Source organism: Prionailurus viverrinus, chromosome A1 (assembly GCF_022837055.1).
Source record: "Prionailurus viverrinus isolate Anna chromosome A1, UM_Priviv_1.0, whole genome shotgun sequence".
Taxonomy (NCBI): Eukaryota; Metazoa; Chordata; class Mammalia; order Carnivora; family Felidae; genus Prionailurus; species Prionailurus viverrinus.
The window spans coordinates 197,761,253-197,777,575 of NC_062561.1; the positions used below are offsets into that span (position 1 = coordinate 197,761,253).

Consider the following 16,323-nt stretch of genomic DNA (forward strand, 5'->3'; position numbering starts at 1 on the left):
TGGCTCTGATCCAGACAGATGTTTCGTTTTATTTTGAACTTCCAGAAAATAGGTCATTTCTTTCCATTGTGTCCCCCGGGAGGCCTCCTGGGGCGAGGAACACAGAGTGAGTGACGAGTGTGGGGGCCTCGCTCGGGCCCTGGGGAGCTGGGAGGGCATCAGCCTCCCTGTGTCAGTCATGATGAGCTGTCGGCAGGGCCAGGCCGGGGCACCAAGGTTCTTAAAGGCGGAGTTAAGAAGCCAGCCCCTTCCTAGGGACAGAAAGGTTCCTCTGGTTGGGGTGTGAGAACAGGAGGGAGGGGACAGACTGGCGGTGAGGAGACAGAAACGGGGAGGTGCAGCAGGACCGACAGAAGCGACAGAGTAACAGTCCATGGAACTGGCACGGTTAATTCCACCCACTTGGACTTCCAGAACAACGAGCGCCCAGGCCAGGCTCCAACTGAGCCGACTGCTGCTGCTTTGTTTGGGGGACCTCATAGGTACCTGAAAACATTGAAGGTCCTCTGGGTCTAGAAGCAGCGTGGCAGAGTAGAGCCTGGATGACCAAGCTGCATCGCTGTGTGATTTGGGCCAGGTTGGTCACCCTCTCTGGCCTTGATGTGATCCTGAGGCTTGTGGGGGGAGTCATCGTGTAGAGGTGGAGCGTTGAACCTTTACGAACAGACAGAAGTGAGGCATAGGATTGAGGGTGGCAGGTGGGAGCCCCTTCCCAGGCCTCTACCCCCCCTGACCTGTAACTGTGTCCCTGCCCAGCGGACCCTGCAGTCCTCCCTGGCTCCCACCCACGCCGCAGGAGTGCACGTAGGCCTCAGCTCACTTGGGTGGAGGCCACACGGACCACAGTCTGCCAGGTCCAGCCGGTGTGGCCCTCACTCACGTGCCCTCCCAGCTGCTGGCAGGAGGGCTCAGTCCCTGGCTCCAGATGCCTCTTGCCCCCACTCACTCCCAGGCCCGAAGCTGGCTGCCTTCTCTGAGCTGAGTCATGACATCCAGGCCAGGGCCCCTCCCCGGCACCCCACCCCCACCCCAGCGTTCCAGCCCAGCCCAGCCGCCTTCCGGAGCAGGGTCCCGACGGCCACAGCATGGCAGCTCTGGAAGGGGCATCCAGGACAGCCCTGCCCACCCTGTGTGCACACGGGGAAGCCAAGGCTCAGAAAGGGGCAAGACTACCTTGCAGGTGGGTGACAGAGCTGGGCCGAGGACCCACATCCCCTTATTCCCCAGCCAGGGATCTGCGCCAGTTTGTCCCAGGGGACGCAGAGTGGAGAGAGGTGTATAGAAGAGAGGACGAGGCTGCAAGCCACTCGAGCCGCTGTCCTGCTTCTGCCTGCAACTTAGCCATCTCCTGGGAGTCTCAGTCCCCGTTCCCTGCCTGGCTGGGACAGCGCAGGGAAAGTGACTTTGATATAAAGCTTTATGAATGGCAGGGCAGGGGGCATTCTGTGGGGACAGAGATAGTCTGAGCCCCCGGGCCTCGAGCCCCCAGCCTCACATCAGAGCCAGGGACCTGAGCTTGCCTAGGTCAAAACACTGGGACCTGTCCCTGGTTCTTTCTCAGCCTCAGTTTCCTCACCTGTACAGTGGGCACAGGAAGAGGGTTGGATTGGATACATGGTCCCTGAGGGCCGTGGAGCTCTGAGATTCCATGACTTTAACCCCGAGACTCCATGGCTAGGCCTCCTCCTCCCTCTGGCATCTTGTTTATTCGGAGCATCCCCGGCCCGCCCGGGACTGCCTGCCCCAACGACCCCCTCCTCCCCGCAGCGTGCCTTCCCCCCCATCCCCATCTCGCCGCTATTTGTGCCCGGCCTGTCCCCTGCCGCCAGACTGAGGGGGCCTCTGTCCACTCTGGTGCCCCCAGCCGCTCCAAACCCTAAAGCAGCTGGGTGGCAGTTTCCAGTCCTGCCCCTCTGCCCCATTCTCATCTCAGAAAATGGCATTGTGCCCCCAGGACACACACGCTCCTGGCCCCCAATATTCCAAGTCCAAAACAGGAGCGGGGGCTCATTTAAGCTACTTTCGCTCCAGCGCCCCGGCACCTATCACCAAGTCCTGTGGTTTCTCGGCTAAACAAGTCTCATTGCCATCTGTCTCTCTCCACCCTCTCGCCAGCCCAAACCAAGTAAGCGGAGAAGGTGGTGGTGTAGAGAGAGTTCAGTCTCTGCTCTGCATTCCTGGGCAAGTTCGCCAAGTGCTCCCTGCCTCAGTGTCCCCATCGAAAACAGGAATCATCCTTGTATCCACCTCCCAGAGTTGGCTGAGGAGCAAGTAAAGTCGAAAGAGGCTAAGTGCTCAGAACGGCTGCTGGTACGGTAAATGTAGAACACGCACTGGCTTGTGTTTGGTGTCGTGGATGTGTGTTCAGGTGTCTGGGCCTGCGTGCACACGCTCTGTGCATATTGTGTGCACACAGCTCTGCACACGTGCACGCTCCCATGGGCGTGTGGGAGGCATGCAGGCGGCAGTCTGTGCCGTGCGCACGTGTGCTGGGCACGGGGAGGGAGGGGAGTGTGTGCACGCGGGGCTTGCGTGGGCAGGCACATGTTGAGTGCCTGCGTGGGGGCTGGGCACACACATGGCCCGCTGCACACAGATGTGTTTCGGAGCAGCGTGAGAGTGAATGTGCAGGCGGGGGTGTGTGCGTGTGCGTCCATGCTCACCGTATGCAAGCCTCCCTCCCTGGCAGCCGCAGAGGCCCTCCTCCCTGGCCTCCCTGTGTCGTGGGAGTCTCGGGACCCCGAGGGAGGGAAGCTGCTGCTGGCGGATGTGGCCAAGAGAGACTGGATTTATTTAGATTAAGGTGGTGGGAAAGGAGTGGAGACTCAGAAGAGCCGGGAGGAGGGAAGGCTGGGCTCACGAGGGATCCCCAAGCACGCTTGCTCCCCTGGACTTGAGGTCCTTGATTCACTGTGAGGAGCTGGGCAATTACTGCATCTTGGGACTGACCTCTGTCCCCCTAACCGGGCCAAAATAAGAGGAATCGTGAGGCCTTCCTGGCCCTCAGCACTCTCCTCATGGGCAGAGGGGGGATCCCCGAGAGTCTCCTCCTTCTCTCTGTTTCAGGGGCCTCCCCAAGCAGGAGAGTACGGCAGGTCAGAGGGTGCCTGCTTCCTGACTGTGACATCCACCTTGTCCCGGGCGGCTCCTTCCTGGATTGCAGCCCTCCCCCTAAAGAAGGGGGAGTTGTCACAGGAAAGCCCCTAACCTCCACATCAGCTGCCTGGACCTCTCTGGGGTTGGCTGGAACCACAGCAGCCTCTGGGAAGCACAGAGGTCCATCGGCATTAGGTAGATAACTGGGCCTGTCAGGGAGTCATCTAAAGATGGCCTGGGAGCTTAGGTCTGGGTGCCACCAAACTCCACTCTGGTTCTTCCCCGTCCTCCTCTGGCTTGCTGTCCATGCCACCTCTGGGGTTTCCATATCACCAGCTTACTTGTCTCAAAGTCCCCTGAAAGACCGTCTAACTCCTAATTGTAGAGATGGGAAAAGTAAGACCCAGAGAGGGAAACAACTTGTCAAAGTCCACACGGCATGTCTGTGACCAAATGGTCAGGGAGATTCAATCCACAGAATGAGATGGGTTATGGATTCTCACGTGACTCCAGCCTCACTAATGTAGCCCCCTCCTTCTCATCAGCCCTCACCTCCCTAAACCACCCCAGCAGGAATAATAGTGACTAGAACCTTCTCCCCGGCCAGTCAAAAAAGCAGTTTTAGAACAGGATGGCTCTTTGAGTTGACCCATCTGAACCTCTCCCTATATTCATAGGGAAACTGAGTCCCAGAGAAGGCAGGGGACTTGCTGAGTCTCCCAGCGAGTCTGCGGTCCCTTGTGACTAGAGCCAAAATGCTCATTGCCTAAAGAGAGAACTCAGTCCAAGATCCCCGGGGCATCTATACTCGCTCTGAGCTCTTTTGCCCGGCCTATCCTATCCCTGGCCTGATTCTGCCTTTTTGCTGTGTGACTAGGTCATGATTCTGTCCCTCTCTGGGCCACTGCCTGTTTGAGAAGGCCCCTCATGGATTAGAGTCTCAAAGACTCTAAGCTGCCCCCAGCCCGAGGCCCAGCAGGAGAGGAGCCAGGGTCAGGGGAGCTGGGGGCCCAGCCGGCATGGCCCAGCCTTCCAGAGCCAGGCCAGCCCTGGTTACAGTGACCTCCCATCTCCAGGCCAGCCGACCAAATTCCTCCTTTAGAATAATAAACAGTGTGGCCAGCCAGGGAGGCTGCGAGGGGAGGGGCAGGGAGGCTGAAATGACCCCCTCCCCCAGCCTGGGCTGCTAATGATTTTCTTTGGCTGAGATCTCGGGCAGGAAGGGGGGAGCCAGAGGGGTACCCACCGAGGGGCAGATGGGCCTCCGTGGGGGCTGCTGGCTCTGCCACGGCCCGGCTCCCTCCTGCCGGAGGAGGCCTGGCATCCAGCTGGAGGGGCTGGGGCAGGAGGCAAGGGAGTGGGGGTGTGTGGAAGGGCTGGGCTTCGGGTCTGGGACAGTGGGGAGAGAGGAGAGGGGAGAAATGAGGGGAACCTCAGGCAGGCCAGTCTGAAGGGGCAGGAGGAGGAAGAAGGGCAGAGCAGAGCTGCTCAGGGAGCTTCGTGGGGTGCTGGGCAGAGGGGAGCCTGGGGCCCACTAGTATGTGTCAATGCAGCCCTGGGAGTGGTAAGCTTCCTGTCATCCCTCTTTGAGAGTTGGAGACTGAGGACATAGGGACAGCAGTGGCACAGGAGGCAGCTGCGCCGGGGCTCGAACTGGGACCCTGGCACTGGATTGGAGAGTAAAAGGGCCAAGATGGGGAGTGGAGTGGGAGCAAGGCAGGCTTGGCCGCAGGAGCAGGACCTGGCTGGGCAGCCCCTCAGGGAAGTCAGCAGCCCCGCAGCACCAGGAGGCTCCCTGTTGCCCGGTCATGTGGTCACTTCTCACGTTTCTTGCTCTGTGATCTTGTCCACTTCTGGCCTCCTTCCTGTCGATGCCGTGGGCAGACCCTTGTAAGCCTGGCCACTGGTGGTTATTTGGGACCCTCAGATAGGGCTGCCAAGGGCAGGGATCGAGCAAAGACCCACCTAATGCAGTTTGTGTCTCTGTGTTCCTGCCTCTGTCTCTCGCTGCCTCCTTTGGTCTCTGTGTTTGTCTCTCTCTGCCTCTATCATTCCAGGCCTCTTTGTCTCCCTCTCGGACAAGTTCTGCTGTGTCACCCTGGACAAACTTCTTTCCCTCTCAGAGCCTCAGTTTCCCCATCCGGACACTGGGGGTGGGAGACTTGGATTCAGTAGTCTCTAAGGACCTTTGAAGCCTTGCCGGGCAGTGGGGCCTCCCCTGGGCCCACCCCCTGGCCCCTCTCCCCTGGGCCTCCCTGTGTAGCTTGGGGCTGAGTAGAGGGGGCCAGGCACGGAGGTGCCCCCCTACATTCCGCAGTCCTGACTCCCCCGCTTCCCTTCCCACAGCCGCCTCCACTTCCTGTTGTGCTTGTGGAGCCTGTGGGAGTTCTCTGGGCTCTGGCTTACCCCCTCCAGCTCCCCCACGCCTTTCATCACGCTTTCCCAAATATTTGTCCTGGCAGATAAGAGCCTGGTATTGGAACTGTCACCCGGAGGACTGGCTGTTGGAGCTGGCGGGCGCTGGATGCCATCCAGCCCAAGTCCCCTCTCCCACTGTACATACAGAGAAACTAAGACCCAGAGAGGCCTGGGTTCAGCCAAGGCCACTGGAGAGGTAGAGGCAGAGCCAAAGCAGGGTCCAGGCACCCCGAGGCCAAGCCCCGTGCAGGGGGAGGGGACCCTTGGGCATGAGTGCCCTCTTGGTAATGGGACATGGGTGGTTTTTGACTTCAGCCCCATGGACATGGAGACTGGGTGGCCGGGGCTAGGGTTTACTCTGTAGGACCCACGTGCTAAGACAGACTTTGAAATGACTCGGCTCGCCCTGAGCCCTGACCCTTGTTTAACTCTGCAGGACACCACGCAGTTCCCGAGCGCCATGCCAGCTCCTGTCCTCAAAGGTAGGTACACTGCAGCTTCTGAGTGCCATGCTAGCTCCTGTTGTCAAAGGGGCAGGGGGGCCCTGGGAGGGTGGTGCATGATAGCACCAGGGCCTGGGAGGCAGGGGCCCTGCCATGCTCTTGAACCTCAATTTCCTGCCTTTCCAGTGGCTCTCAGTGGAGGCCTTTTTCTACTGCCCACTCGACTCAGAAACCTCGGTGGACCCCTGCTTGTCCAGAGCCATTAGCTCAAATCCTTTGCTCGGTCCTCCGTACCCCGTGGCCCCTCACCGGCTGCCCCCACCCCACTTGCTAACAGTCACCTCCGTCTCCCACCTCTTCTGAGGACTTATTGGTATCAGCCTGGCTGGTCTGCTTCCGGTCTGGGACTCCCCTCCCCTGCCTGGATCTCTCACTGGCTGCGAGCTCCCAAGGCCTGGCTGGGCTTCTCCTAGCACACCCTTCCCTCACTGCTGCCTGTTACATGCCGTCGGTGCTCCAGGGGCTGGGCGGCCGACCAGCTAGTCAATCAATGGTCACTGGCAAATCAGTGACCAGCTGACAGCCTACCAAGGATGAAGGATGACTGACTGGCTGGCTGAGCACCCATAGGTCTGGGGGACATGGCTTATAGAACCTTTCCTGGAGGATATCAGCAGGGGGAGGAGAACCAATCACCTGACCGCCCCCCCCCCCTCCCGCTCACACCCCAGTTCCCTCTGGCTCCCAGCGGCTGCTGAGTCTCTTGCCCAGTCTGACCTACTCTGAACTACTGTGCTCCACCCTCCCCGAGCAAGGCCACCTCTGGGCTTTGGATGGAACCCGGGCAGCTGGGGCAGCTGCAGGGAAGGGGCTCAGAAAGTGACCTGGGAAGTAATGCAGGAACTGGAGGCCTGGGAATTGCTTCCCGAGGATTTCCTGAGGCCTTCGGGAGAACATGCCCACAGCCTGCACACAGCATAGCTGAAGGACTCTGAGGCTTAGGATGGAGAGACACTAAGATCAGGAGGCCAGGAGGCTAGAAGGAGTCCCTGGGGACCAGGCACTGGACAAGCAGGCTTCAGAGGCACGGGTTCCAGTCTCTGTTGGATTAGGGAGGTGTGTTCTTCAAGGACTGTGCAGATATGGCCTCCTCCAGGGTCAGCCGCGGGGGGGAGGTGCTGACGCGCCTGTGCCCTGACATCCGATGCCTTTTCTCCCAAAGGCCAGGTGCTGTTGCTGCCCCTGCTGTTGCTGCTGGGACCACAGGCCTCCTGGGGCCTGGTCATCACACCTCCGGGGCCAGAGCTTGTCCTCAATATCTCCAGCACCTTCGTTCTGACCTGTTCGGGTGCAGCTCCGGTGGTGTGGGAACGGATGTCCCAGAAGCCCCTGCAGAAAACGGCCAAGAACCAGGATGGCACCTTCTCCAGCACACTGACACTGACCAATGTCACTGGGCTAGACACGGGAGAATACTTTTGCACCTACAAAAACTCCCTCGGGCCGGAGCCTGCTGAGCGAAAACGGCTCTACATCTTTGTGCCAGGTAAGGGCCCCCGCCTGTGTGCCCACTCCCTGACTTCTCAACTGCAGGTGTCTGGGGGAAGCTGAGAGTGCTTAGTGAACACTGTGAGGCACAGCCAGCTTAGAAATGCAGACAAATCATGGAATCCAGCCTGGCTCAGTCCAGAACTGTGTTTACTCCCACCCCTTGGTCTGGATATCTGACTCCTCCCTGCCAGCCCACCCCATTCCTGGCTCCCAAGAACTCTTCATTCTCAGCAGGTTCCAGTATGCTCTCTTTTGGCCTCCACAACCTAATTTTCCCATTCTCCAAGCCCCAGGTACTAGCTGCCCTTTGACTTGTGGCTTATTTTCTTTCTCACCCTGGTGCTGACCGTATCAAATGTGAAAGCTAGAAGAGACCTCTGAGAGCAGCCTTATTCTATAATGGGAAGACTGAGGGCCAGAGAAGGGAAGACACCTGCTCAAGGTCACACACAGAAATTCAGGGGATAGCCAGAAAACCAGCCACCTTGACCCTCATTCTTGGCTCCACACCTGGCAGATCCGACTATGGGCTTTCTTCCGGTCTTCCCCGAGGACCTGTTCATCTTTCTCACGGAAATATCTGAGATCACAATTCCCTGCCGAGTGACGGATCCGAGCCTGGTGGTGACACTGCACGAGAAGAAAGTGGATATTCCACTGCCCATCCCCTATGACCACCAACGTGGCTTCTCTGGTATCTTCGAGGACAAGACCTATGTCTGCAAAACCACCATCGGGGACAGGGAAGTGGATTCTGAAGCCTACTATGTCTACAGTCTCCAGGGTGAGCCCCCTTTCTGGCCTGATGCTCAGCAGAGGCAAGTATGACCCTCCGCAGAGGTATAGCCCTTTCCAGTTTTACGAAGTGTGCAATTCCGTTTTTCACTGGATTTTCACTGTAGTCTTGGAAGGCAGGTGGTGTTTCCCCATTTTACAGAGGAAAAACCTGACACTCAGAGGTTCTGGGAAGTGTTAGTGGCAGGGCTGGGCTGTACTTTGGGTCAGGCAAAGGCACAGGCCTTGGAGCCAGGTGGGTTTGAAGGCCAGCCGTCCGCTTCCCGTCTGAGTGACTTTGCACAAGGCATACAATCTCTGAGCCTACTTCTTCCTCTGTAAAATGGGGGAAATAGTGACTGCCCGCCTAGTGGGATTATTGTGAGGATTAAAGACAGAGGCTTCCTGGTGCGTGGTTGTGCTCAATGCCTGTCTCCTATACTTAGATGCCCAGAGAAGACATTGGTTTCGAGACTCTTATCCCTTCCAGAATGTCAGCTCCATGAGGACAGGAATTTTGTCTGTCGTGTTTACTGCTAAAGCCTCAGTGCCTAGACTAGTACTTGGCATATAGGAAATGTTTAATAAATATTTGTTGAATGAATTAATCTTCTACACCAGTCATCCCTTCTCTCTCTCGGAACCCCCACTCCATCCCCAAGCTGAAGTGCTGGTGGCTGGTGGTGGCCTCCTCATCCCTAAGCCAATCTCTCTCCATCAGTGTCGTCCATCAATGTCTCAGTGAATGCAGTGCAGACTGTGGTCCGCCAGGGTGAGAACATCACCATCATGTGCATTGTGACCGGAAATGAGGTGGTCAACTTTGAATGGACATACCCACGCATGGAGGTAACGCTGGGCCAGGGGTTGGAGGAAGGGCCAAAGAGGGACGGCTATCTTGATTTGCAGCCTAACTTCTTGGACGCGGCCTGATTTGGGGGGCTTTCCCCACCTGTCCCTACAGAGTGGGCGGCTGGTGGAGCCAGTGACTGACTTCCTCTTCAATGTACCCTCCCACATACGCTCCATCCTGCACATCCCTAATGCCGAGCTTGGCGATTCAGGGACCTACATCTGCAATGTATCGGAGAGTGTGAATGACCATCGAGATGAAAAGTCCATCAATGTCACTGTGGTTGGTGCGTGCCTTGGGCTTGGCCCCGACCCTCTTTCTGAGCCGGACCTAGACACTGTCACAGCCCCGGGGTACTGTCAGTCACATTCAAGGACAGCTCTAGCTTCATTCAGTACTAACCAGAGCCTATTTCCGGGATAAATCCAAACCAAAACACAATGTCAGCCCCAAATCCAACTCTAATCCCAGCCTAGGCTTTCTGCCTAGCCAGAACCTCAGCCCCAACCAGATTTCTAAACCTAACTGCCATCCCAGGCCCAGGCAGCCCCATCCTCAAATTCAACCATGTTGCAACTCACCTCAGCCGCAGTCCTGAGCCAGAACACGCCCGGTAAGAACAACTCCAGTCCCAATCTCAAACCTGGCTCCCAAACCAGTATCACCCCTCAGTTTGGCCCCTGCTTCCGTCTCAGTTCCAACGTCAACCCCAGCTCCGGTAACTCCATCTCTCCTCCGGCTCCTAAAGCCTGAAGCGCCGCCCCCAGAAGGCTGGGCTCCTTTGGCATTCAGTTGATGCCCTGCCTCCGGGAGCCCCGCCTCCAGGAGGCGCTGCCTTATTGGTAGCCGGGCATAGCCCCGCCCCCGGGGCACCGCCCCTGACAGCCGCCCCTTGCAGAGAGTGGCTACGTGCAGCTGCTGGGAGAGCTGGACGCCGTACAATTCGCGGAGCTGCACCGCAGCCGGACTCTGCAGGTGGTGTTCGAGGCATACCCGCCGCCTACTGTCATGTGGCTCAAGGACAACCGCACGCTAGGCGACTCCAGCGCAGGCGAGATTGCCCTGTCCACACGCAATGTGTCTGAGACCCGGTGAGCAGCAACCCACCCACCCCATTCTTGAAGTTACTCTCTGCAGCTGCCAGGCAGCCCACAGCCTTCAGCCACTGGATAAACCTAGACCCACCTTTCCCGAGAGCCCACTATGTGCGAGGTGCCATGCCAGGCACTGGGGGGTGCTGCAGAGATCCAGATAGACTGCTCCATGCCTCCTAGAATTTCCTGTCTATGGGGGAAACAGACATTGTTCTGACGATCACCCAGATGTGTAGTTGTCCTTGTGATGGGTGGAGCCAGCAGGGAGCAGCTGAGGAGAAAAAGGCCAGAGGTTAGGGAAGAGGGTGCCAGGCAGGCCACTACCACCTGTGCATGGATGGTGGCTGGGAGGCTGATGAGCAGGCTGACACAGGCACGGTATGTTAGGATAAAGCAATGCCAGGCCTTTCTGCAAGGGGGAGATGTGGGGGGGAGGGGGAGAGGGAAAGGGTGCTCCCCCCACCCTCCTCCTCCTACCCAACACTCCCTCTTGGCTCAGTGGAGCCAGCTTCCTGTAGGTGGGGATTCAGGAGAGTCCTGGCTTTGCTACCGATGCCTGTGTAACTTTGGGAAGCCCCTGTCCCTCCCTGGGTCTTGTTTTTCTTGTCTGTACAAGGATGTTGGGGGGGGGTGGTGGTTCCCATAAGAGTCCTTCCAGCTCTGGCAGCTGGGCCTGTCTTGCTCCCCAGGTATGTGTCAGAACTGACATTGGTGCGGGTGAAGGTGGCTGAGGCTGGCTACTACACCATGCGGGCCTTCCACGAGGATGCAGAGGCCCAGATCTCCTTCCAGCTGCAGGTCAATGGTGAGGGGCCCTCCACCCTGCCTCCCACCAACCCCCAACCCCCCCCCCCCCCCGCTTCCATCAATTCTCCCTCCCTACACTGTCCACCCACCCATAGAGGGAGCAGGAACAGGAGCAGGAGCTGAGGACTCAGGAGGTTGGCTTCTAGGCTGAGCTCCAACACTTCCACTGCTGGACGAACTCAGTATATCCCCTCTTTGGGCCTCAAGTTATACAAGGAGGCCACTGGGCTAGACTGGTGTTTCTAAAACCTCACAGCAAATTACATAGAAGGTTAGAAGATAAGGAGTGCTGTAGAAAAAAAGAGCCTGGGTAGACAGGACTGAGAGTTCAGGGTGCATATAGCCTCATCGAGCTGGCCTCAGGGAGGCGACGTTTGCGTGAAGACTTCGAGGTGAGGCCATCAGGCAAGTGGCTGGTGGGAAAGGACCCACCACGCTGTACGAAGGCAGCAGCAACAGCAGAAAGCCTGTGTGGCTGGAACAGAGAGGGGGGGAGTGGTGGGAGGTGAGGTCAGAGCTGAGGCCTGGCAGTCGGGGGCTGGGAGGAGGGCAGACAGTACAGTCCTCTAGAGCTGCCGTATGGACCTTGGCTTTTCCTATGACGGAAATGACCAGCCACTGCAGGGTTTGGAGCAAGGGAATGACACACTGAAGACTTACTGTTTTGTCAATTGACTGTCTAAAAATAAATTTATTTTGAAAGAGAATTTAACCTCTCAATTGTAGATGGAAAATTAGCATCACATGTCATAAATAGAAAGCAACCACTAAAATAAACTCTGAGGAAACAAAGCAATGCTATTAAATTCTAGTTCCATGCTCGTGCTTTCCCAGGGCTTTCTCTGACCCTCAGACCTGCTCTTGTCTTTGTTAAAAGGGAAGATTAGCGCGTCTCAGAGAGGTGTTAGAGACAGACTAGCACCCCACTGAGGCTTCCCCTTTGAAGTACCCAGAAGGGGAATCTGTCAGTTTTCACACGGTGATTCCTGGTATTTAATGTTCACCTGCAGCCTGAAGCTCCCTTCCCCCACCCCGGGGGGAGAGGCTGGGCCAGGTCCTTCCTGAGGGCCTTTCTCACTGTCCTTTCTGACCTCCCCACCTCCTGGCCTCCTGCCCTCTCCACACAGTGCCTGTCCGTGTGCTGGAGCTGAGTGAAAACCATCCTGCCAGCGGGGAGCAGACAGTCCGCTGTCGCGGCCGGGGCATGCCCCAGCCACACCTCACCTGGTCTACCTGCAGTGACCTCAAAAGGTGAGCAGACCTGGGGCCTCTGTCTCCCAGGGTAACCACAGCTGGCTGGAAGGACCCAGTGAAGCTCGTCTAGATCAGCCCCTTCTCTGGGCACATCGTTCCAAGCTAGAGCCCAGTCCTAGGAGATGTGGCTTCTTGGAGATTCTCTGTATGACCTAAAGTGTCCGTTTCCTTACCTTGACTCATGATCAAATGAATGGAGCGGATTTTGCCATCCAGGGCTTTCCGTTCTGGGGTAGGAGCGCCCTCTGCCGGTCAGTCTAGGGGCCACAAGAGGAACGAGCTCAGGACCAGGCATTGGGAAGAAGCAGGAACCAGAGGGGGGTTGTGGGGCGGGGTGGGGGGCCGGCAGAGGGGTGGAGGTAAGGGGAGCCTCCTTCCACCACCGCCCTATGGCGCTGCTTGCCTTTGGCTTCAGTTTCCCAGTCCGAAGAGGGAAGGGACTGGAAGCTGACCCGACTGGCTCTCCTGCCAGATGTCCTCGCGAGCTGCCGCCCACCCCACTGGGGAACAGTTCCGAGGAGGACAGCCAGCTGGAGACTAACGTGACTTACTGGCCTGAGGATCAGGAGTTCGAGGTGGTGAGCACGCTGCGCCTGCGCCGTGTGGATCAGCCTCTGTCCGTGCGCTGCACTCTGCACAACCTGCTGGGCCACGACATGCAGGAGGTCACCGTGGTGCCACATTGTGAGTCCTCCCGCCTTGGTGGCCCCTGAAGACCATTCACCCCCATCACAACCCTGCCATACTTGGATCCGTGCCTGTGAGCCCAGTGGGCTGGAGTCAGTGTGTCTGTGGGCATTCGGGAGCATTATGAAACCCACCAGAGTGTGTGCTCTTACGCACTCACACAACAACACAGTATTGGCATATGTGTGTACATCCATGGGTCTCTGATATAAATCATGGCTATAGTATATGTACGCTGTATGCATGTCATAAGCCATGCATATGAGTAGGCCTGATCCTTGGATGCAGGTGCAAACCTTTCAAGTGTAGATTTGTAAACCACACAATGAAGAATGCCCAACCCCCAGACACGCATGTAAAGCTGGAGTGCATGTCTGTCACCTGCCTTGTGTGTCAGCCCACCGAGTGTATGTTTATAAACCACGTATATGAATATGCCCAATCCCCAGACACGTATATAAATCCAGGAGTGTATGTCTGTATGCACGTACGTGCGCATGCACAATCCCCATGCAGGCGTGCAAACAATGCATGTAGAATTCCTACGCATGTGTGCGTCTGTGTAAACATGGAGTTGCAGCACACCTTTCTGCGAGAGCATGCAAACACAATCTGCACACAGATGCCTGCTGCACAATGCACGTCTGTTAGAAGATACACAGACGTGCATGATTCTTGTCTATGTGAATAGTCTCCTCCAGTACCTGGATGCTCTTGCTCCCTGCTAGTTCCTGTGTGTGCATCTACCTGTCTGCTTGTACTTCGTTTACTCGCTCGTTTCCTTATTCAGTAAATAATAATGGAATAGTAATCCCCAGCTTCTCACTGGGGAAGGCCCAGCCCTGCCTGCCCTTCTAGTGCCCACAGCCCAGAGACAAGGCAGAGAAGAAAACACAGTCCCACTGCTGGGGTCAGTACTTTGTGGGGGAAAGCCTAGAGAGAGGAGGGGGCTCCGTGTCCAGCTATGGGATTCAGGAAAGTGTCCTGGAAAAAGGAAGCTTTAGGTCAATACCTAAAAAGATAACCTGGGAGTTAGCTGATGAGGAATGGTGTTCCGGTAAAAAGGTATGGCCTGTGCAAGAGCCCAGAGGCATGATGGGATCAGAGAAATCTTGGCTGGAGCACAGAGTATGTGTGTGATTTAGGGGCTGGAGAGAGGAGACAGAGGCAAGGGAGTGGTAAAGGAGGAGCTGCAGGGGTGGGCAGAAGCCAGCGCAAGCAGAGCGTTGAGGGCTGTGTGAGGCATTTTGACAGGTCGGTGAGCTGGCCCACACATGTGTCTCCGTACGCAGAGCTGCCTCCAGCCCCCCACCCTGGGATGGGATAGGTGGAGGTTTTCATACCTTATCTCACTCACACGCACACACATGCACACATATCCCTGAGCAAGTGGGCACCTGCCGACCAACTTGGAGCGAGACAGGAGTAAAGCTTTCATGTGCCACCTGGAGGGGAAGCTGTGTACCAGCTCATGGGGAAACGACCATGGCTGGATGAAGCCTCTTCTTTGTACTCAGATGGCTCCTTGGAAGATTCAGTCTTCCTTCCCAGGACTGCGATGTGTGACCTGGTGGGGAGAGGGAGGAGAGGAGTGATGTTGGTCTGCGACCCTGGGGAGGAAGGACAGGGCCTCCAGGAGAGCCGAGAGGGGCAGGTGGGGGACAGAGGGGGAGGGAATGAGTCCTTCAGGGATCCCATGGGTGGCCAGTGGGTCAGGGCAAGGGGGATGAGGGTCTGGCCTGGGTGGGTGCAGAGGGAGGGGGAAAGAATGGGAAGTTGTGCAGCAAAGAGGCTGAGGCCTTAGGGAGGAGACTTGGGACTTGGGGGCCTAGAGTTAGCCCTACCTGGTTACCCCTGCTCCCTGGGGGATACACTTTATAACTATTGTCACTACCCCGATGCCACTGGGTACTCAGGGGAAGCAGAGGAGGAAACAGTCTGGATTCATCAAGTTGTGCGAGCTCAGTCACTCAGTCCATTGGCCACTTGGTCAGGCTCTGTCCCAGCTGTGACAGCCCCGGCAAGGGCAGAGATTCAGACGCAAGGTGAGTCTAGTCATCAGGAGCTGGCATCCAGTCTGAAGCCATGGCAGACACGTCAGGCCTGGTCAGACATGTCACACGTGGTCAGGCCAGACTGATCCTTGCAAGGGCTGAGGGATATGGGGGCCCACAGTGAGCTGAGCTACAGCTGTTACTTAGGGACGTGGGTACTTATGGGAGAGGCTGAAGTTCTGGCCCAGAGGGAAGGGCTGTGAGTCTGATGTCACGGGCATGGTTGGTGGACAGGGGGACAAGCAGAGAGGGTTCGTGTTTCTGGAGGTGGGGTGAGGGGTGGCCAGGGCAGCTGCCAAGCTCCCTCTTTGCTTATGGCCAGCTCTTGTCTCTGCTTCCAGCTCTGCCCTTCAAGGTGGTGGTGATCTCGGCCATCCTGGCCTTGGTGGTCCTCACAATCATCTCCCTCATCATCCTCATCATGCTCTGGCAGAAGGTAATCTCCCATCCTTGCCTAATGGGTGCAGACTGGTACACTATTTTCTTTTCTTTTCTTTTTTTTTTTTTTGCACGGAGGCCCCTGCCATCCTTGAATGTTACAGGATCTGTCCACGTCCCAGCCCAGCACACAGGGCAGGTGTAAAATGATATAGAGTGGCACCAGTGTCCGAGCTGCCTCCACCCCCAGCAGCAAGGGCCATCTCAGGCCTGGTCCAGGCCATCCAGGGTCCCCTGCCCCTGCTCTGCCCTCCTGGGTCTTACTTGGACATCAGCCCTGGCCCTCCCAGCCACAGGGCAAGGCACTTTCTGGGTGGACCGTGGACTCCAGAATTCTTCCACCTCTCACCCCCAGAGACTCCCAGGATTCTAATGAAACGCGTTCGCATCCTATTAACCTGTAATTTCAATGCCCTGTTCTGTGGCTTCATTATTCTACGATCCCAACGTTTTAAGATTCCCGAGTTAAGATTGCAGCACCCATGATTCTATCATTCTATGATTCCAATCCTGTGATTCCAGCATGCTATGATTTCGACATTCTAAGCTTACATCCTTCTGAGATTCCCGCTGCGAGTGACCCAGCATGGGGAGGGGCTGTCCATACCCAGCCGAGTGCCCCTAGCTTGTGTCCACTTCCGGGGCTGCCTGCCCTTCTATGCCCATCTGGGGAGCAGCCAATGCTCTGGGAGAAGCTGGTGAAGAGGTTCTGATGAGCCGGGCCCTTGGCCGTTAGCCCCTCTTCAGCCACTGCCCAGCTAAGGCCTGTTGTCACCTGTTCTCACTGAGCCCACGGAGCTGAGCTTTATCAGTAACTTGCTGCATGACTTCAAATATGCCTCTGCCCCTCCCTG

At 57.1% G+C, this 16,323-nt stretch overlaps 1 protein-coding gene across 4 annotated transcripts in view; it reads left to right on the forward strand.

Moving 5' to 3' along the window:
* PDGFRB (platelet derived growth factor receptor beta) overlaps positions 1 to 16,323 on the forward strand; it is a 37,817-nt gene that overhangs the window by 9,868 nt on the left and 11,626 nt on the right. The window contains exons 1-12 of one of the 4 annotated variants that reach the window (XM_047859947.1): positions 2,140 to 2,310; positions 3,067 to 3,291; positions 5,951 to 5,996; positions 7,180 to 7,503; positions 8,026 to 8,292; positions 9,004 to 9,131; positions 9,247 to 9,421; positions 10,034 to 10,226; positions 10,919 to 11,034; positions 12,164 to 12,287; positions 12,763 to 12,974; positions 15,373 to 15,467. In XM_047859947.1, coding sequence (XP_047715903.1) covers positions 5,975 to 5,996; positions 7,180 to 7,503; positions 8,026 to 8,292; positions 9,004 to 9,131; positions 9,247 to 9,421; positions 10,034 to 10,226; positions 10,919 to 11,034; positions 12,164 to 12,287; positions 12,763 to 12,974; positions 15,373 to 15,467 — 1,656 coding nt within the window. In that variant the 5' untranslated portion in view covers positions 2,140 to 2,310; positions 3,067 to 3,291; positions 5,951 to 5,974. Of the gene's footprint in view, positions 1 to 2,139; positions 2,311 to 3,066; positions 3,292 to 5,950; positions 5,997 to 7,179; positions 7,504 to 8,025; positions 8,327 to 9,003; positions 9,132 to 9,246; positions 9,422 to 10,033; positions 10,227 to 10,918; positions 11,035 to 12,163; positions 12,288 to 12,762; positions 12,975 to 15,372; positions 15,468 to 16,323 lie in introns of those variants that run through there. The other 3 variants (XM_047859954.1, XM_047859937.1, XM_047859961.1) reach the window with 3 other exon arrangements.